The 21333-nt window shown below is 48.6% G+C and overlaps 1 protein-coding gene across 1 annotated transcript in view; it reads left to right on the plus strand.

The window, feature by feature from the left end:
* The window catches only part of LOC149442180 (integrator complex subunit 14-like), a 114501-nt gene that overhangs the window by 76506 nt on the left and 16662 nt on the right, over positions 1–21333 (plus strand). Inside the window, exon 7 of the mRNA XM_089656401.1 lies at positions 9360–9478. Within this exon, the coding sequence (XP_089512527.1) occupies positions 9360–9478 (119 nt within the window). The remainder of the gene's footprint in view (positions 1–9359; positions 9479–21333) is intronic.

Consider the following 21333-nt stretch of genomic DNA (forward strand, 5'->3'; position numbering starts at 1 on the left):
TGTGTACAGACATCGGGGGGGGGGTCCATCCAGCGGTAGAAGTCCTCTTCTTGGCTAAGCTGGACATGTTGGGACTTTTCGTAGTTGTGGGCTCGCTCTTGTCATCGGAGAAGGGAGAGATGTGATTGGACGGAGAAGGGAGAGATGTGATTGGACGGCACACATGGCAAGAAAACTTTCCCTCGCCCCGCCCACTGAACAGAAATCCCGTCCATTGGTGGAGAGGGATCTGTTCTGAGGCAGAAATAGTCTTTCACTATGAAAAGTGGGTGTGCCTATTATGGGAGTCCGCCCCTGTCAGTGATTTCTCTGGGAGTTGCTTTTCTCGGTTGTTCCAGGGAGAAAAGCAACTCCCAGAGAAATCACTGGGAGTTTTCTCCCAGTGACTCACTATTTCCAGAGTCACCGCTGGAAATCTATTTCCAGCGGTGACTCTGGAAATAGATTTACATGAATTGGTAGTGGCCGGGGGTGTGTCGCTCCTCCGGACTCCTCCCGCTCTCCACCCTGCATCCTCCTCTGAGCTCAGCCTGGCTCTGACTGACACGCAGGTCCTGTGTGCGCAGGTGCCTCAGCTAGGACTCCGCCCCTTTTTCCTGTGCAGACGGTGGGCGTGGCTTAGCCCTGTATCCGGAAGTGCTGTGAGAGTGGGAGGTTACCAGACAGGGGACATGTGCTTCTATCTCGGAGGACAGAGCCTCGGCCAGGGAGATGAGATCTGTCTTCATGGGGTAAGGAGAAGCTCGGTGGGTGGACTGCAAGTCTCAGCATGGACCGCAGGGGGACTGAGAGGCACAAGGGGGCCAGATTGACAGGGAGGCCGGTGTAGAGGTAATTTGTGTATCCCACAAATGGGGGCTGTTACATGCCAAATTCTCTGCAGGGACATCGGACAGTGTCAGTGATATGGGGGGAGAGGAATGTCAGTGACATGGGGGGAGCTGTGAAGTGACATGAATGGGAGGACAGTGCCGGTGACATGGGGGAGCAGTGGCAGTGATATGGAGGTTACAGTGTCAGTGTGGTGACATGGGGGGCGGTGTCAGTGACATGGGGATGACAGAGTGAGTGACACTGCCCCCCCATATTACTGACCCCCTCACATGTCACTGTCCTCCCCATGTCACTGTCCTCATGTCAATACCCCCTCCCTATGTCACTTTCCTCCCCATTTCATGCTTCCCCCCCAATGTCACTGTCCCGCATGTCACGCCCCCCAATGTCACTGTCTACCCCATGTCAGGTCCCCCACATGCCCCTGCCCTCCCCATGTCAGTCCCCCCCATATCTCTCATCCCCCCATGTCACTCCCCCCTATGTCAGTGTTCTCTTCCATGTCACCGTCCTCTCCATGTCACTGCTTCCCCACGTCACTATCCTCCCATGTCACTGTCTCCCCCCACATTTCACAGTCCTCCCCATGTCACTGTGCCCCCCCCCCATTTCACAGTCCTCATGTCACTGTCCTCTCTCCGATCCATTATGCTCCCCAGTACGCAGCTTGGATCCATCTTACGGGAGCGTCGGCGGCTAGTGATCCGCGGAATCAGCTTCAGCAGTGCAGCCTGTAAGGGGTTAACTGTGGCAGCTCTGTGCTAATGATGGCGATCGGCTTCTTCTGTCTAAAACCGGCACATGCGCAGTTGCTTCAGGGGAGACATTTCTTCATAGGATACACATCTTGCCGCTACACCGGGCTGCTTCTACAAGGACCTCCCTCCCCCCACAGTGGCGGGGTACAGGGAGGGGTAGTTAGTAGGATAGCAGGCACTCAGTGGTTGGTTACAGGGAGGGGTAGTTAGTAGGATAGCAGGCACTCAGTGGCGGGGTACAGGGAGGGGTAGTTAGTAGGATAGCAGGCACTCAGTGGCGGGGTACAGGGAGGGGTAGTTAGTAGGATAGCAGGCATTCAGTGGCAGGGTGCAGGGACAGGTAGTAGGATAGCAGGCATTCAGTGGCGGGGTACAGGGAGGGGTAGTTAGTAGGATAGCAGGCACACAGTGGCGGGGTACAGGGAGGGGTAGTTAGTAGGATAGCAGGCACACAGTGGCGGGGTACAGGGAAGGGTAGTTAGTAGGATAGCAGGCACTCAGTGGCGGGGTACAGGGAGGGGTAGTTAGTAGGATAGCAGGCATTCAGTGGCAGGGTGCAGGGACAGGTAGTAGGATAGCAGGCATTCAGTGGCGGGGTACAGGGAGGGGTAGTTAGTAGGATAGCAGGCACACAGTGGCGGGGTACAGGGAGGGGTAGTTAGTAGGATAGCAGGCACACAGTGGCGGGGTACAGGGAAGGGTAGTTAGTAGGATAGCAGGCACACAGTGGCGGGGTACAGGGAAGGGTAGTTAGTAGGATAGCAGGCACTCAGTGGCGGGGTACAGGGAAGGGTAGTTATTAGGATAGCAGGCACTCCGTGGCGCTTTACAGGGCGGGGTAGTTAGTAGGATAGCAGGCACTCAGTGGAGGGGTACAGGGAAGGGTAGTTAGTAGGATAGCAGGCATTCAGTGGAGGGGTACATGGAGGGGTAGTTAGTAGGATAGCAGGCACTCAGTGGAGGGGTACAGGGAAGGGTAGTTAGTAGGATAGCAGGCACTCAGTGGCGCTTTACAGGGAGGGGTAGTTAGTAGGATAGCAGGCACTCAGTGGAGGGGTACATGGAGGGGTAGTTAGTAGGATAGCAGGCATTCAGTGGAGGGGTACATGGAGGAGCAGTTAGTAGGATAGGATGTTAGGGTGCCCGGATGGAGAGGGGCTCACCTACAGGCACAGGACCCTGTAAGATAATTTGGGACTTCTGTCCCCTGAGAGAGGCCCACCTGTACAGCAGGGAAGGAGCGGCCCAGCTAGAAGGTCTGGTAGCAGTCACTGGCAGCACAGGAGGGGACCAAGTGAAGAAGCCTGCACCCTGCCAGTAAGGGAAGAGGAGCCCTCTGGTGGGAAGCTCGATTTGTTCTCTTACCCGGGACTGTACACTCTGCAGTGGCAAGCATTGGATTCCCTGCCCAATGATGCACCCAGTACATGTGGATGAGGAGAGGAGTCCTCGGGGGCGGTACTACAGGGGACGCTGGCTAGCTCTCCAGAAGAGACATTTTGCTGTATAGACTTGTACATCATTGCTAAGGAATTTGCCTTCTGTTGCCGTTCCCCCCGGCCATCCTATACGCCCCTCACCCCATCCAAGTTCTGAACCCCCTAATAAAACTTCAAAACGAAGCTCAAGGACTGGTCACTGCCTCCTGATGCAAGTCTGAGTGGAAAATGTGTGTTGCTTGGCTGTGCAGGACTATAGGGGGACCCAAATCTATTGCAACTCCTAAGGGGGTAGTGCTACATTAGGTACAAGTCAGAATGTTGAAGCCCAATGTTGGGTATGAGCTGAAGAGAAGGACCTTTGTTCTATGTGTGGAAGCAGTGGTCTCTCTGCAATGGTCCAACACACAGGGCCCCTGCTGTGTCAGATACTGTATATGGCTCTGCAATCAGTGAAGCAATCAATGAGTGTCCTGCTGATTGGAGAGTACTGATTCTGACTCAGCAGGGGGGGTGTCACACCCCAGGAGAGAGACCACTGCTTCCACACACAGAGCAAAGGTCCTTTTATAGGACTGCTACTCCACTCAGGCTGTGGCAGCTTTGAAAGGAAATGGAACTGTAAGATTTTGCACACCTTTGTTTTCTATGAATGTACTTTCCATCTTTTTAAACTGAATGTTCAGAACAGTGTGTGCGTTTGGGGACCCGCAACCACATGTCATATAGGGCCACAGCAGCTGTGTCCATGCAGCCGTGTGTCCCAATAGACTAAAATGGGACGCTGGTATGGGGATGGATGCAACACCTGTGCACCCTCATGCCTGTAAAAGACGGGACATTGAGTCATTTGCCTAAACCCCGGTCACATCGGGTGCGATTTGCATGCCAGGCGACTTGAAATCATAGGCCAAGTCACACCCTATTGTCCGCTACTAGAGCGGTCATATCGGTGCGGTTCTGACTTGGTCAGAGACATACCAATTTCTACAGTACTACATGCACTACGTTTGGTGTGATTTACATCTGTGTCAGACGTCTTGCAAATCGCAATGAAATCAGCAGGTCACCCGACTTCACTGTAAGTCGCATAAATTCAAAATCTGCTTTTATGTGACCCGGGGGGGGGGGGGGGGGAAGGCCTCTTTCCACTAATGCGCTTTTTTTGTGATAAAACGCATCTGTCCAGCACAACAAAAGCACATGAAAATGATGCCCCTTTAACCACTTCAAGTCCGGACACTTTCACCCCCTTCCTGTCCAGGCCAATTCTCTGCTTTCAGTGCTATCACACTTTGAAATGACAGTTGCGCAGTCATGCAACACTGTACCTATATTAATTTTTTAGCATTTTTTTTTTTGAGACAGACAAAACTTTATTTTGCTGGTAATTATTCATCACTGGGATTTTTTTTTGCTATGTAAATGAAAAAGTCCAAACATTTTGAAAAAAAGTGCTTTTCTTATAAGATTTTGCAGATAAATAATCTTTCTTCGTAAATCTTGGCCAAAATGTATTCATCTATCTTTTTAGTTAAAACAATTATCCAAATTAGTTTATAACCAAAAATTATATTTTTTGTAAATTTTTATTTTATTTTTTTATATTTTTTTATGGTTTTTTTTTTTTTACATACTGTCATGCTAGCAGTACAGTGTCACCATAGTGACACAGTACTACTTGTGGGGGGGTGATGATTTTTTTTTACACTGATTGCTTTTATAGCCATAAAGGCTATAAAAGCAATCATTTCTCCTTCTCTCTGGCTGCATTCTTTCAGACATTGAGAAATACTGTGAGAGCTGTGATTGGTCACAGCTTGTCACATGGTACAAGGCTGTTGTGAATAGCCCTGTACCATGTGATCTCTGTGATCATTCACAGATTTCACTAGTAGTAAGCAATGATGTCAGAAAGGGACATTTTGCTTACTACTATTCATGTGGTCACTGATTGGCCAATCAGTGATCACGACCTCACACAGAGGTCCCGCACAGCGATCGGTGTTCTGGATCGCCTTCCCAGGGAGCGCGCACAGGCTTAAATGGTGGGTGCCATTTATGAATGGCAACCCGCCCCTGCACTGCCACCGTCCGGTCGTTTATATACATGGGCCTGACAGGAAGTGGTTACATCGTATGTAGCTGTTCACATTAGTGTGCTGCATTTGTGCTTCAGTTTGAAAAGTCCTGCACCTTCCATAGAATTCAGTGGTAACACAACAAAAAACATTGAAAATACACTGCGTTTTTGGGGTCACATGTTCAGGCTTCATGGGTGCATTGCTGGGAGGCAGGAAATCCTGTTTTGTACAGTGGAGAGAGAGAGAGCCATGAGCCCGCGCAGGACCATGGAGCGCAGCACAGCTAGTCACCGTAACATTGAGCATGGGGAATATGAGTACTGAGCATGGGCACCCCGAGTGCTACAATACATTCTTTCATCATTCTATGTAATATTGTGCCTAGGTATGTCCCTTCCAAGTTTGCCAGTAGGCACATGTATATACCGTATTTGCCGGCGTATAAGACGACTTTTTACCCCTTGAAAATCTTCTCTGAAGTCGGGGGTCGTCTTATACGCCGGTATACGGCATACTGACACTTTTTAGGGGGGCGGCGCGGTGCTGCCCCCCCCCCTTCCAACGGAAGAGACACTAAGTACAGGGGTGGGCAGGTCTTGTCTCTTACTTGGCTCCGGTCCCACGACGATCCGGTCCAGGAAGCTCGGCTGCTCCCTCAGTTCGGCCACTGGATGTTCGGGTGGCTGCTCGGCTCCGCCTCCTCACCGGTGATTGGCCGCCAGAACTGTAGCTCAGGAAAGGCACACAGGCGGCCAATCGCCGGTGAGGGGGCGGAGCCGAGTGGCCCCACGAAAATCGAGTGCAGTAGCAGCAGGTAAGTGTTCAGTGTAGAGGTGCTGCTGCAACCACATATGCTGGCTGCAGCAGCACCATACTAGAACAGGGTCAGCAAGTGTAATTGGTGTCAGTGGGAGGAATAGTGCCCCATCATTGGTGTCATTGATACCAATGATGGGGCATTATTCCTCCCACTGACACCAACGATGGGGCACTATTACCCCCCCCCACTGACACCAACGGCGGGGCACTATTCCTCCCACTGACACCAATGATGGGGCACTATTCCTCCCCCCACTGACACCAATGTTGGGACACTATTCCTCCCACTGACACCAATGATGGGGTTGACACCACTGACACCAATGATCACAGCTCACACAGTAGTTCTCATTCAAACCCCTTACACATGTGCTCTCTCCCCTGTCGCAGTAGCTCTAAGCTCAGTGATGCTGCAGTGGAGAAGATAGTGGACCGCACATGTGCAGGGGTTAGAGAGCATGCTCCTGTGATGATTGGGGGGGTGGGGGGAAGCAGGTACGACTGGCAGTGTCTTAGAAACGTTCTAGCAACAAGGCAGGATGGGTTGATGCTGTCCCTGAGAGTTTTTCAGCCAGGCTTTGCAAGTTATGTAAATAGCCCACACCTATATCCAACTGTTGTTATTATTATACAGGATTTATATAGCACCAACCGTTTGCTCAGCGCTTTACAATATAACGGGAGACAATACAGCAACAATACAGTTCAATACAAAGGGATAGGAGGACCCTGATCCTGGGAGCTTACAATCTAAGAGGGAGGGGCTAGTGGTACAAAAGGTAGTAACTGTGGGGGATGGACTGGTAGGAGGAATAGAATATTCCATTATTAGCTGAGGGCAGGATAGGCTTCCCTGAAGAGAGATGTTTTCAGAGATCGCCTAAAAGTGAGCAGAGTAGGTGATAGTCTGATAAATTGGGGTAGAGAATTCCAGTTCCAGAGGATGGGAGAAGCTCTGGAGAAGTCCTGGAGAAGAGCATGGGAGGAGGAGACAAGGGAGCTAGAGAGCAGGAGGTCGTGCGAGGAGTGGAGAGTACGGTTTGGGTGATATTTGGAGACAGTAACCAACTATAGTTAAAGCTGCAGTTCGTGTTCATCTCCAGCACCTTTACTTGCTTAGGCAGTTTTAACATTCTAGCATAATTGGTTGTTACTGGTCTGGGAGATATTAGGGGGGATTTACTAAAACTGGTGCAGCTGTGCATAGTAACCAATCGGCTTCCAGGTTTTGTTGTCAAATCTTAAAGCGGAGTTCCACTCAACCTATCAAGAATTAAAAGTCAGAAGCTACAAAAACTGTAGCTTCTGACTTAAAAAACAGCCACTTACCTGTCCCTCGGTCCTGTGGTGTGTCCCCCCCGCAGCCTGTTTCACCGGCCGTCCTGTATTCCAGAAGGCCGGCATCTTCAGTGTGGGCACCCTTCATGAATGGTCCTGTAGTCTTCTGGGACCTGTCACGTGTCCCAAAAGACTACAGGGAGGGAGGACACCTTCCGATCACCTAGGCGATCGGACCGGAAGTGGGAGCTGGTACCTGTCAAATTCGGGTACCTGCTCCCCCCGCCGGCACCCGGTGATATCCAATGATCACAGACGGAGGAGGACTGTTTGTTTGCTAACTGTTCTCCTCCCTGTCAGCTCAGGCACACTGCACAGCCATCCAGAGCAGTGCGACTACAGTGAAACACACATACACACACACACACAGCCCTCTAGTAAAAAAAACCTCACTGCACACAGTTAACCCTTTGATCGCCCCTCATGTTAACCCCTTCCTGTCCAGTGCCATTAGTACAGTGTCAGTGCTTTTTATTAGCACTGATCACTGTATTGGTGTCACTGGGGATGTCAGTGACACCAAGTCAGTTCCCCCCCCCCGGTGTTAGAATGCCCACTGCAGTCGCGCTATAAATCGCTGATCGCCGCCATTACTAGTAGAAGAAAAAATCCCAGTCTATATATACCGCCTTTTGTAAACGCTATAACTTTCATGTAAACCAATTAATTTACACATATTGGGTTTTTGTTTAGCAAAGACACGGAGCAGGATACATTTTGGCCTAAATTTATGACGAAACTTGATATTTAATTTTTTATTTTTTTTTTTTACTGGACATGTTTAATAAAAAAAAATATATATTTATTTTTCTCAAAATTGTTGGTTCTTTTTTGTTTATTTTTATAGCGCAAAAAATAAAAAACCGCACAGGCGATCAGATACCACTGAAAGAAAGCTATATTCGTGGGGGAAAAAAAAGGACGTAAATTTCATTTGGGTTGCATGACTGTGCAATTGTCAGTTAAAGTAACGCAGCGCCGTATCGCATAAAATGGCCTGGTCAGGAAGGGGGGTAAATCCTCTGTAGGGCAAGTGGTCAAAATGTAAAATATTCATTCGTCATATACTGAGAATCAGGGTGGATTTGATTTAAATCACTAGTCAGTAAGGCTTGATTTAAATCCTAGTTTTCTACATAAAGACTAATTCTTGCTGCTATAACTTTAATATACAAGTAGATGAAGATTTTTAGAATAACAACTTTTCATATTAGTTTTTTTATCCCCAGTTTAATAGGTTAATCATTAGTATTTGGACAACTTTTCTGTTGTACTTAGGAAGGAGAAAAATAATCATTCCCTTAATAATAACAATTTAAATAGATTTATTCAACTGAAACAATAACATTCCAGCATATGTGATTTGCTTAAACATCCATGTTTGGTAACTAATTTGGCTAAACAAAATATATATATTTTAAGAAACTTAGACTGTCAGCCCCTCCCTCCTCGCACTGTCAGCCCCTCCCTCCTCGCACTGTCAGCCCCTTCCTCCTCACACTTAGTTTCACTTTCTTCTTGTGCAGATCTATTCCACTCCAAACAATCAGAAAAATATTGTTTCTATTCTATTCACTGAACTTCTTGCACCTTGGCAGTGAAGGGGTTGATTCTGTATTCATAGGTTTGTAGAAGTTAGGATGAAGGTCTTTTTCTTAACTCTGTTCATGTTATAACATTTTTGCTGTGAAGAAGAGGCATGTGATCTCCGCTGAGTCCAATTCAGTTTTGAGAACTGCAAAAGTAAACCAATCATCTGTGATAATATCTTGTAGGCAGAGAAACTGCCCAATAATCTTACAAAAACCTCTGGAAGAGCCTGACATTGTGAATGGATTCATGGAATTTATTTACCAAAAAAATTAAACATATACAGCCTTATTCTACATAATTAAAAAACTAATCTTTATTTCATGATGGAATAACCTTTGGATGGTAATATATTTTCCTCAAAAAGCATTTTATTTAAAAAAATCCAATTTATATAAAAACAAATCCGATTTAAATAAAAAAATCAGATTTTTTTTATTTTTTTTAAAAAATCATTGATTTTTATGCACACTGCTGAGAACACATTTCTTTTTTAGATGCCAAGCAGAATCCATATGGCGAAGAAGACAACAAGAGCCCATTTCCCCTGCAACCCAAGTCAAAGAGAAGCTATGCACAGAATGTAACCGTATGGATTAAACCTAGTGGGCTGCAGGTAACTGCCTTGATGGTATGTTCTTAGTTCAGTACTGCGTCCTGTAGTAATGTAGGGTCCAGCAGAAGGAACCACAGTGCATGGTGATGGACCAGGTACTCAAGACACCAGAAAGTATGTCATGTTTCTAGTTCAGTACTGCATACTGTAGTAATGTAGGGTCCAGCGGAAGGAATCGCTGTGCATGGCGGAGAACCAGGTACCCAAGACTCTGGAAAGTATGTTATGTTCTTGGTTCAGTACTGCATATAGTAGTAATGTAGGGTCCAGCAGAAGGAATCCCTGTGCATGGTGGAGAACCAGGTATCCAAGACACTGGAAAGTATGTCATGTTCTTGGTTCAGTACTGCATCCTGCAGTAATGTAGGGTCCAGCAGAAGGAATCGCCGTGCGTGGCGGAGAACCAGGTATCCAAGACTCCGGAAAGTATGTCATGTTCCTAGTTCAGTACTACATCCTGCAGTAATGTAGGGTCCAGCAGAAGGAATCGCTGTGCGTGTTGTAGAACCAGGTATCCAAGACACCGGAAAGTATGTCATGTTCTTGGTTCAGTACTACATCCTGCAGTAATGTTGGGGTCCAGCAGAAGGAATCGCTGTGCGTGTTGTAGAACCAGGTATCCAAGACACCGGAAAGTATGTCATGTTCTTGGTTCAGTACTGCGTCCTGCAGTAATGTAGGGTCCAGCAGAAGGAATTGCCGTGCATGGTGGAGAAACAGCTACCCAAGACACTGGAAAGTATGTCATGTTCTTGGTTCAGTACTACATCCTGCAGTAATGTAGGGTCCAGCAGAAGGAATCGCCATGCGTGGCGAAGAACCAGGTATCCAAGACACCGGAAAGTATGTCATGTTCTTGGTTCAGTACTACATCCTGCAGTAATGTAGGGTCCAGCAGAAGGAATCGCTGTGCGTGGCGGAAAACCAGGTATCCAAGACACTGGAAAGCATGTCATGTTCTTGGTTCAGTACTACATCCTGCAGTAATGTAGGGTCCAGCAGAAGGAATCGCTGTGCGTGTTGTAGAACCAGGTATCCAAGACACCGGAAAGTATGTCATGTTCTTGGTTCAGTACTACATCCTGCAGTAATGTTGGGGTCCAGCAGAAGGAATCGCTGTGCGTGTTGTAGAACCAGGTATCCAAGACACCGGAAAGTATGTCATGTTCTTGGTTCAGTACTGCGTCCTGCAGTAATGTAGGGTCCAGCAGAAGGAATTGCCGTGCATGGTGGAGAAACAGCTACCCAAGACACTGGAAAGTATGTCATGTTCTTGGTTCAGTACTACATCCTGCAGTAATGTAGGGTCCAGCAGAAGGAATCGCCATGCGTGGCGAAGAACCAGGTATCCAAGACACCGGAAAGTATGTCATGTTCTTGGTTCAGTACTGCATACAGTAGTAATGTAAGGTCCAGCAGAAGGAATCGCCATGCGTGGTGGAGGACCAGGTATCTAAGACTCTGGAAAGTATGTCATGTTCTTGGTTCAGTACTACATCCTGTAGTAATGTAGGGTCCAGCAGACGGAATCCCTGTGTATGGTGGAGAACCAGGTATCTAAGACACTGGAAAGTATGTCATGTTCTCAGGTCAGTACTGCATACAGTAGTAATGTAGGGTCCAGAAGAAGGAATCGCTGTGCATGGCGGAGAACCAGGTATCCAAGACTCCGGAAAGTATGTCATGTTTCTAGTTCAGTATTGCATACAGTAGAAAATGTAGGGTCCAGCAGACGGAATCACCGTTCATGGCCAGGAACCAGGTTTCCAAGACAGCTGTAAGTGTGCTGGTGGTGGTGACTGCTCAACTCCTTCATGATAGTGAAGATTTACAACACCACCCACATAAGTATGTATTCATCTTCTTTCTTTACAGGGTGGATTTATTGTTGGTTTGAAGAGTTGGGAACAAAATTGCTTTAAAGCCACAGCCGCCATACTTATTGAGGAAAGCACAAAAATAATAGAGGCTGCGACTGCTGACCTCTTTCTGAAAATGCTTGTTGTCTGGCTGTCAGCTAACCGCTTGAGTTTAGTACGTTCTAAGACTCCGAACTTGAAAAGTACACAGAGCAGAGGATCCATACTACACACTACTGCCCCCAACACTGCGCCCATCACACTGACAGATGCTTGGCTGGACCGTTTTATACTGAAGATGGGCTGAGCCTGATGGGGGAACTGAGAAATTGGTTCCCCTATCAGATCTGCTCCAATTTTGACTGACAACATACGGCAGTGTGCAGATCTATATGTGTTGTTCAGTCCAATAGTGTCTTTAGACTCTGCTCCATGCTGCGCACTCCTCTGATTTTGTCGCTGGAGCCCTTTCTGTGTGAGATCCGAGCAGATTGTAATATCTCTGGTTTTCATAAACCATCTGGGGAACATAAAATGGCCGCGTTTGCGGACGATCTTATCTTTTTTTCTTAACGACCCTCTTATTGCCCAATATTTTGCAGGCGCTTGGGGACTATGGTAGCCTCTGCTACTTCAAAATCAGCCTCATGAAATCCTCGGCACCGAACATTTCCACCAAGTCCACGGTCCTTAGTCACCTTCGCCCTTCCTTCTCTTTCCATTGGGCCACGGACTCGATCAGGTACCTGGGCACTAATATTATGCCAGATTCTGCTCTTAAGGAAGACCTTCTCCGATGGCAATCCCTTACGCTGACATGGTTTGGTCGATGTAGTGCGCTTAAGATGACAGTGCTGCCCCGTATACTGTACTTATTACAAGCCCTCCCCATCAAGCTTCCCACGTCCTTTCGGAAGGTCAATGCCCTATTCCGCACTTATATCTGGTCACATGGGGGGGGTCACATTTGGCTTTCCATGTTCTGACCCTGCCTAAGACATGTGGACGTGGGGGCTTGCTGGATATTTGCTCCAATTATAGAGCCGCTCACCTCACTCGCCTGGCTGATTGGCACTGCCATGGTGTTGCCAAGCACTGGATTGCCATGGAATTGGAGGACTCTGGGGGCACGGCCCTGAGTTGGCCATGGATGCGATGTCCTTTACCTCCCGACCTAGTAGCATGCCTAACTCTTGGTGCCACTCTTGTAGTTACTCTAGAAGCATTCCGCAACATGTCCAACTCTCCGGCGCCTTATTCTCTGGTTACCATTCTGGGATAGCCTGACTTCCCTCCAGGACAAGAAGACCCTCAATTTGCTTGTCTCACAACTACTGGCTACTCTCACTTAGTGGACTTTCTCAATCCCATTAGGGTCCTTCTTGCCAATGATTTTACTCGACTGGTGGATCCCCCATTGAGTTTCTGGAGAGGTATTCAGCTCCGCTCCTAACTGCGTTCTGTTTTGCGTGCTCCTGGTATTTCTTGAAAGTTGACTGCCTTTTGAAGCTCTATGTCACAAGGGAGAACCAATTCACCATAGCCTCTCCATCATCTTCTTTTCTCTTATTCACCCGGAACCCAACTTTGTTCCTCCTTTCCTATCTAAATGGGAGTGTGACCTGGACATCTCCTTTACCACGTCACTATGGGAAAAGATCTTGCACTTTGCCCATAAGTCTTCTTTAGCCACCAAAGTACAGGAGACCAAGTATAAGCTCCTCACGCATTGGTACCGGGTGCCATCTAAACTTCACCGTATTTCGTCGTAGCTTCCTGATGTGTGTTAGCGATTTGGAGCCAATGGTGGCACTCTCCTCCATGTCTTCTGGCAGTGCCCAAGGCTTCAGCCCTTTTGGTGAGGGGTGACTGACATTATCAAACAACTTACCGCTATGGACCTGCATGATGACCCGGCGGGCTGCCAGTTGCATCTTTCGGGGAGACCCATCAAAAAAATATAATGCTTCTATCGCTGCTTAACATGGTCAAGGCATGTATTCCTATATGGTGAAAAGGTGTCTTGGAAATTCGCTTTAACGAATTTCTCCTTACCGTGAGTACTCGCAGTTGGATGCGCAGAAATCCCCCATAAAGCTGTGCGAATCTCGCTTACCACGACTGCAGCCAAACTACACGATTCCTGCCCATCCAAATACTTTGGTTCTGTTGAATTTGTGGGTGATGGAGCTCCGTTACCCTGGAATGATCACACGACACTCTAAGGCTGGTTGCAACTCACATAAGGGCTGATTTTAGGCTCAGCTCTCTGTTTTATTAAGAATACACACATGCCCCCCACATGAATAAAGTCAATCCCTCCCACCGAACAATGCAATGGGGAGTACCTATACAGAGGATATACATTCCAATTGGAGCATAGCCTTTGCTATTATCTATCACTGGTCCTCCCCCATGAACCTTCTGAGGTCAGCAGACTTCCTCCCCTTCCCCCCTATGAGCCATCTGAGGTCATATTTCCTGTCCTACTAGCTTCTATTGGTATGTAAAATTCTCTGCACAAGCACTCCCTAAAAATATCAGTCTGTACCTGGATGGGCCCGATACGATCTTTATTAAAACACATCCATCCGAGATACAGTTCAGATTGGTAATGGGTTGTAAGATATGCACAAGCCTACACGTGGAGTTCACACCGCTTGCGCATTGCGTTATGAAGCCCACGTGGTACCATGCTGCTGATATGTGGATACAGGCCCACGGTCTACTGACAGCAGCATTCGCATGGAATGCCGTGGTGGTATACACGCCGGTCTATAAGCGCAGATCTGCCATCTCATCCATTACCAAGCCGAGTACTGTAATACATACATTGTACATGCGCATGGCCCAATTGCAGCCTTCAGAGCTTTAATTAAGCCACACGAGAGACATATGAATAACACGAATACATGACACATTTAAAGTTCGACCAACAATACAAAATTTCCATGACATTCCCTCCTGTTTTATCATATTCTCCTCGTGTCCCTTCTTGATCTTCTTCAGCTTGATGGGTGTAGTCTCAAACTTCAAAGAGTTCCTGTAGTTGTCCCTGAGAATAAAGCTCCACGGGGTACCTGAAACAACAAGACCCGACGCAGACTCGACGCAAACAGGCTTGATTGAAGCGATGATCCTCAAGAGCGTTGGAACCTTCACTACAGGAAGGCTCTTGCAAAAACCACAAACAGACTTGTGGTATGAATAAAGCTTGTGATCCCACGGTGGTCTGGGGAGATCCAGCAACAGATTCTCAAATTGCCCCTGCAGACGGGGCCACACAAGGCTGGTCTCGACCCAGACAGTTTTCCAAATCGCAGACACAAACCATGATGAGGCTTGAAGCTTGCTTGAAGGTCTTGGAGAATGTGGTCTTCAGAGAGATAAATTAGAGGGAAGCCAGGACGTAATCTGTAGAGAAGGTGGATGGTTGGTGAGGTCTTCCTCCGATCAGTGGTTGGAGTGGGATCCCCGGAGCGGGCATGGAGATGTGGTCGTCTGCCCGAGCTTGGCTTACACGGTCGATGAGGCAACAGGAACATCTCACCGCGGCATATAAAAGGCAGATGAAAAAGAGAAGCATCAGGATATACACTCCCACTTCCTTCAACCAAGATCCGATGGAGAACAGGAAATCTCCCAATCCTCCCAAACCCTTGAACGGATTCCAACCCTCACTAGCTATAGCTCTAGCTTTTCCCTGTAGTTCACTAACTTTGTCCATATGGGCCTGGACCTTGTCATCGGTGTCTTCTATCCAAGTACAACAATCCTCTCCGATGAACTCACAGAACCCCCCTTTGGCGGCTAAAAGATAATCGAGGGCCATCTTCTCCTGAAGCACTAAAATTCCCATCTGCCGTTGTTCTTGGGCAATTTCTCTGACAGCCTCTACGGTCTCGTTAAACATACTATCCACGATGACAGAAAAATTGTTCAGGCGCTTCATAAGTTCTATTCCCCATCCTGTCCATGAGGGGAACCAAGCCCATGCCTGGTCGCCCTCAGAGAACAGTTCCCTGCGAACTCTCCCTGCCATCCTTACCTTCTTGTGGACCATCAACTCTTCATGGTCCATCACTACATAGGATGCGGGGACTAGCTTTATGAGGGCACACGAACCTTTCGCGTTCTGGGGAAATGTTCTATAGGCTGCCGAACCACACAGAAAATAGTATGGACCTGTCAGAGCAGAGCAGGAAGAGTTCCTCGTTCGGCCTCTGGTACTGAGCAACAGTTGCACAGACTGGGGGATTGCTCCCTCAGTCTGCACATCACATCCGTCCTTCCAACACACGTGGTCTGGTCGGTCAGTGTGGTTACTCAGAAAGGAAGTCTGGTTAGTCAGATTGACAGTTATACCTCCCTCGCAGGTGGTAATCCCAACAAACTTGTTACCTGTGCCAAAGCTGATGTTAAAGCACACCTGAGGGCTGCCTAGCTGCCCAGTTACCCATAATGGACTGGTGAGGGCCCTACAGGAGCTAGAGCTAATATTGGTGCTGAAACTGATGTTACCTGCTAAAAATGTGTCATTAAGTTCTACCGACAAATGTCTACGTGGGGGCTGACCAGGGGTCCCTTGCTTTTTCATGCCGACGCGGATGTCATATAGGGCATGAACAGCGGCCATTGCGGACATGTGATGACTGGGTGGGGGCTTTGAGCATACCCAACAGTTGGTTTTGTTGGCGGTTCTGGCTAAACGCAGGTGCATTTTAAATAAAAGGTTGGGGTATCTGCCGTCTTTTCCTCCGTTCACACACATGTATGACATACAAACAAAAAGAAAAAGGAAAATGACACCCCTCATTCTCTGGTGTAGCTGAAAAGCTTCTTGCAGTGGCTTGCGTGCACCCAGTTGTCTCGTCCCTCGAGTTTGAGTGAGGTAGGTGTCGTCAGCTGGACTTGGTATGGTCCGGTGAACCGTGGCTCGAGTCCGGTTCTTTGATGTTTCTTTAGGACGACCCAATCACCTGGCTCAATAGAAAGAACACCTGTTATTGTATTTGGATCGGGGAGCGATTCGCGAACCCGATGGTGTATCTTCTGCAGCTCCCGTTGCAGAGATTGCACATAACCTGTAAGCTGTGAATGCAAAGACGACAACTGTTGAGGAAAGTACAACCCTGTTTTGGGAGGTCCCCCAAACAACACCTCGTAGGGTGACAGCCCATGTGGTTGCCGAGGGGCATTCCGGATGGAATAGAGGGCAATGGGGAGACACTCAGGCCAAGGTTTTTTGGTATCGGCCATGATTTTGGAGATCCTGTTTTTAAGGATTCCGTTGAGACGTTCAACCTTACCGTTACTCTCGGGGTGATACGGGGTGTGTAGCCCTTGGTTGATGTGAAGGGCTTTACATACCTCTGCAAAGATCTGTCCAGTGAAGTGTGACCCCCTATCGGACTCGATGGTTTCAGGTAGACCCCAGCGGCACACAACCTCAGACAGGATTTTCTTCGCCGTGGTACTAGCGTTGGCACATGTGACGGGCCACGCTTCAGGCCAGCCTGAAAACATATCTACACAGACCAAGGCGTATTCGTACGGCCCACTCTTTGGTAACGAGATGTAATCGATCTGGATGCGTTGGAAGGGGCGTTCAGGTTTTGGTGAGTGCCTTTGGGGTATTACTACCGTTCTGCCAGGGTTGTGTAGGGCACAGACTAGGCAAGAAGCTGCAAAGGTAGCTGCAGCAGTACTGAACCCAGGTGCAATCCAATGCTCGTCTACCAACGCACACATAGCCGTCTTAGATTGGTGTCCAGGGTAGTGAGCCAAGTGGGCCATCATGGGGAAAAGGGACTTTGGCAAACACCATCTTTTGTTCAGGCACCAAATGTCATTCGACCCTTGGGAGGCTCCTGCTGCTGTCCATCTAGCCTTCTCCTGCAAACCCGCCTGTGATTGCAGTTTTTTAAACTCGTCTAATGAAACCTCTGAAGGGATGGCCAGCATCAGAACCCCCGTTTCCTGAACCAGTGCACCGGCCTTTGCGGACCGATCTGCCAAAGCGTTTCCACATGCCTCCACACTAGTCTCAGTGGTATGAGCTTTCACCTTAAGAACAGCAATCTCCCGTGGCAGGCCGAAGGCAATGAACAACCTGTCAATCAGTTCTGCATGCTTCACCGGTTTACCTGAACTTGTGAGAAATCCCCTCGCTTTCCAGATGGGACCAAAGTCATGTGCAATACCAAACGCGTACCTCGAATCCGTATAAACATTAATCCTCTGACCTTCATGTAACTCACATGCCCTGGCCAGTGCCCACAGCTCAGCTTCCTGAGCTGACATATGTGCGTTCAGAGAGCCCTTTTCCACAACGTCACTTTCCGTCGTGACCGCGTAACCAGTGTGTGGCTTACCGTCTTGGGTGTAGTACCTGGACCCATCGACAAAAAGATTTTTCGCTTCCGGTATTGGCGTTTCCTTCACTGGGCTGATCGCCGCTGACTCCAGTTCCATCAAAGAAATGCAGTTGTGTCCTTTGGAAGAGAGGTTAGTAGTGGACAAAGAAGACATGTTAGTAGAAGAGGTGTTAGTATTGTTAGTCGGGTTGCAAAATTCAGCACCGTCGTTGTTGTCCTCCCCCCCTTTCTCGTCTTCCAACACAGGAAGAAGAGAAGCTGGGTTAAGAATAGTGCATCGTTTGATAGAGAGGTTAGTAGGAGTTAGGAGGGCTACCTCGTATTTGGTCAATCTTGCTGCAGAGAGATGTTTAGTTTGGACCTGGTTTAGGATCTCTTGCACCGAGTGTGGAGTGTAGAGTGTGAGGGGTGAATCCAAAACGATGTCACCCACTTTTTGGACAAGGACAGCACAAGCAGCCACTGCCCTCACACAACCCGGGGACCCTTTGATGACTGGGTCCAGAGCGGTCGATAGGTACATGATGGGGCGGTATTTGGTTCCGTGAAGTTGGGTTAGTACTCCGGTTGCATGGCCCTGACTTTCATGACAGAAAAGGTAGAAAGGTAGGTCATAGTTGGGTAGACCTAGGGCTGGTGCTATTGAGAGTTCCTGAGTCAAATCTTGAAGAGTTGACCAGTCGTCATCTGACATTTGAAATGGTGTTTTGGATGTCAGCTCATACAGGGGACCAAGTTTGTCCGAGATGTTGGGGACCCAATCTCTGCAGTAGTTGATAAGGCCGAGGACGGCTCTCAGCTGACGGTGGTTTTTGGGTCTCTTTAGGTCTTGCAATGTCTGCACTCTTTGGGTTGTTAGGTGCCTGGTGCCCTGAGAAATACAATGCCCCAAGAAGATGACTTTTTCCTGGCAGAGTTGTAATTTCTCCTTGCTGGCCTTGTTGCCCGTTGACGCCAGATGGTTGAGTAATGAAACAGTATGTTGATAACAATCCTTTTTAGTGGGACAGCAGAGGAGCAAGTCATCAACATACTGTAACAACACCACCTCTGGATTCATTGGGGTCCACTGATCTAACACGATTTTCAGCTTGCAGCTGTATTCCGAGGGACTGGTTACTGCTCCCTGGGGGAGACGGGTCCAGGTAAGTTGTCGGCCCTGGAAGGAGAAGGCAAAAAGGTACTGACACTGGGGATCCAGGGGTACCGAGAAAAACGCGTTTGACAGATCAATGACGGTAAAAAATTTTGCATTGGGTGGTACGGTTGCCAGCAGGGTGTGTGGATTGGGCACCAAAGGGGCATCACTGATGATGATTTTGTTTACCGCTCTCAGGTCATGTACCAGCCGGTAGGTGGTCGGTTGACCAGGTGCTGTTTTTTTTGCTACTGGGAATAATGGTGTGTTACATGGCGACTGGGTTGGGGTGAGGACCTTTATCTGTAGATAATGGTCGATCTGGGTTTTTAGGCTGTCCATTTGAGCTACACTTAAAGGATATTGTGGTAGTTGTGGTAACACGCTTCCTGGTCTGATGTTGACTGTAGTTGGAGGTACCGGCAAGAGACCCACATCATATTTATCTGCTGCCCAAACTTTGGGGTCAACTTCAGCCAATACGTCCAACTCCAGACAATATGTAGCCTCGGTGAGATAAGGTAGGGCCAACAATGTGCACAGTCTTTCTTCCGACAGGGCACTACTCACCACAACACCCGATGGGGTGAACTCAATGACAGCTTGAATGTCTGACAAGATGTCCGCTCCCAAAAGATTGATGGGGACGTCATCTGAGACCAGCACTGACCTGACAGCCTCAGTGTGCAGACCTAACCTGAAATGGAGTGGTTTGGTGGACTGTAGAGACACTGTTTGACCTGTGAGACCTACCGTCGGTGTGTTTGCCCCTGAGAGGGGTACCTTGCCTTGGATGTCCTGTTTTCGCAAGACTGTTCTGGCTGCACCGGTGTCGATGAGGCAAGGGAGGGGATATTTTAATTCCTCGAGAAAAAGATGGATCTGGGCCGACACCGATTTGCCAACTTCCTATGAGGATTCATAGGAGTTACTTACCATGGTGGTCATAGGGGCGGGGGACTCATCAGGAATGAACTGCCACCGACCTTTAGGTAATTGGGGACAGCTCCTCCTCATGTGCCCCGTTTGGTGGCACTGGAAGCACCTGGGTGGGGGCCTATCCTTCCTGTGACCCAGATCCCTTGGTTTTTCGTGTGGGGTCTGGGACATAAGAACTTTGGCCTTGTCTTGTTTTCTTCTATCCATTTCCCTCTCTATTGCCGCAAGAGTGGAAAGGATAGCAGGGATAGACATCTCATTATATTCGGGTCGGGCCAGAACCAGCCTTTCCCGAATTTTAATATTGATGCCTTCCAAAAATTTGGCCCGCAACAGAATGTGCGTCGCGGTCACCTTTACCCCTTCAGTTGGAGCATCAGGTCCAACTTCCAGATCCGCATCCAGTGCCGCCTGCTTGAGACGGCGCCAGAAGCAGGCGCTTTCCTCATTAGGACCCTGGGTGAGCTTCATCATGTCCGTAGTAGAGGTAGCACCATACATTTCTGGAAGCTTTGCCTTTAGCTGTGTACAGAACTCTTTGCCCCCTGAAGTCATCTCCTCATGCGTGGTTATAGAGCACCCTGCAATCACTGTACTGGCCACTTCCATGCCCACCTTTGCCCGTAGGATCTGTGCACAATCTGACCCGCTCATACCATAGCTGAACTGGTTTTGTCCAAACATTCGAGCAAATCCTCTCGGATTGACTCGATAGTCCGGGAGCTCAGCCAGAATAGTGCGGATCTCTGCCGGGGTGAAGGGGACATGCCAAACTACCCGTTCCCCTAAAGTCCGTTCCCCCCGTGCATTGGGAGGACCTTCAAATTGCTGCACCCTGACTGGATAGGCCTCGGTCCGGGAAGAGTGCAAGGGCTGACCCAGCATCATCGGTGGGCTTAGATTAACCACCTCGCTTACTGCACCTTCAGGTTTGAGGTCCCTCAGATCAGGGTATAGCTGGGGGGCAGGGGTCTGATCAGTGGTTCGTAGCGCTTTGATGCAATCCGCCCTGTTTTTTAACCGGGTGTCTATTCCCCTTGATTCACAGATAGTCTGCAAATCGGTTGTTGAGTAGGCTTCATAGTTGGAAACAGAAGGAGCTGGGGTGAAGCAGGGAGAAGGGAGAGGCAGAGGCTGAGGCATAGAGACAGAAGACACAGAAGGTATGTCAAGAGTGACGTCACTAACAGAAGAGACAGGTGCAGTTATACTTATCTCAGCCACTGTTGGTTGTTGGGGGACCCCAGCAGACCCTGATCCTGCCTGCCTTAGTAGAGTCAGCCCTGAAAGAGCTTCCTCCACCTCTGACACTGGATCCTCCTGTTTTATTCCCTCTGGAGGCCAGGTATACATCACCTGGTTCTTCCGGACAGACACCAGTTTATGTATGCCCTGCTTCCCTAATCGGATTGACCTGTGAAGCCATAGCTGTGCGATCTCTAGTTCTGACGCCTGCATCCGTGGTTCAAATTCAGAGATGAATTTTTCCCACCTCCATGCGTCAAATGTACCTTCCCGGGGAATTTCCCATCTGGTACCCTT

This window comes from Staurois parvus, unplaced genomic scaffold, assembly GCF_062004578.1.
Source record: "Staurois parvus isolate SC_StPar_1 unplaced genomic scaffold, SC_StPar_1.0 ptg000903l, whole genome shotgun sequence".
NCBI classification, from domain to species: Eukaryota; Metazoa; Chordata; class Amphibia; order Anura; family Ranidae; genus Staurois; species Staurois parvus.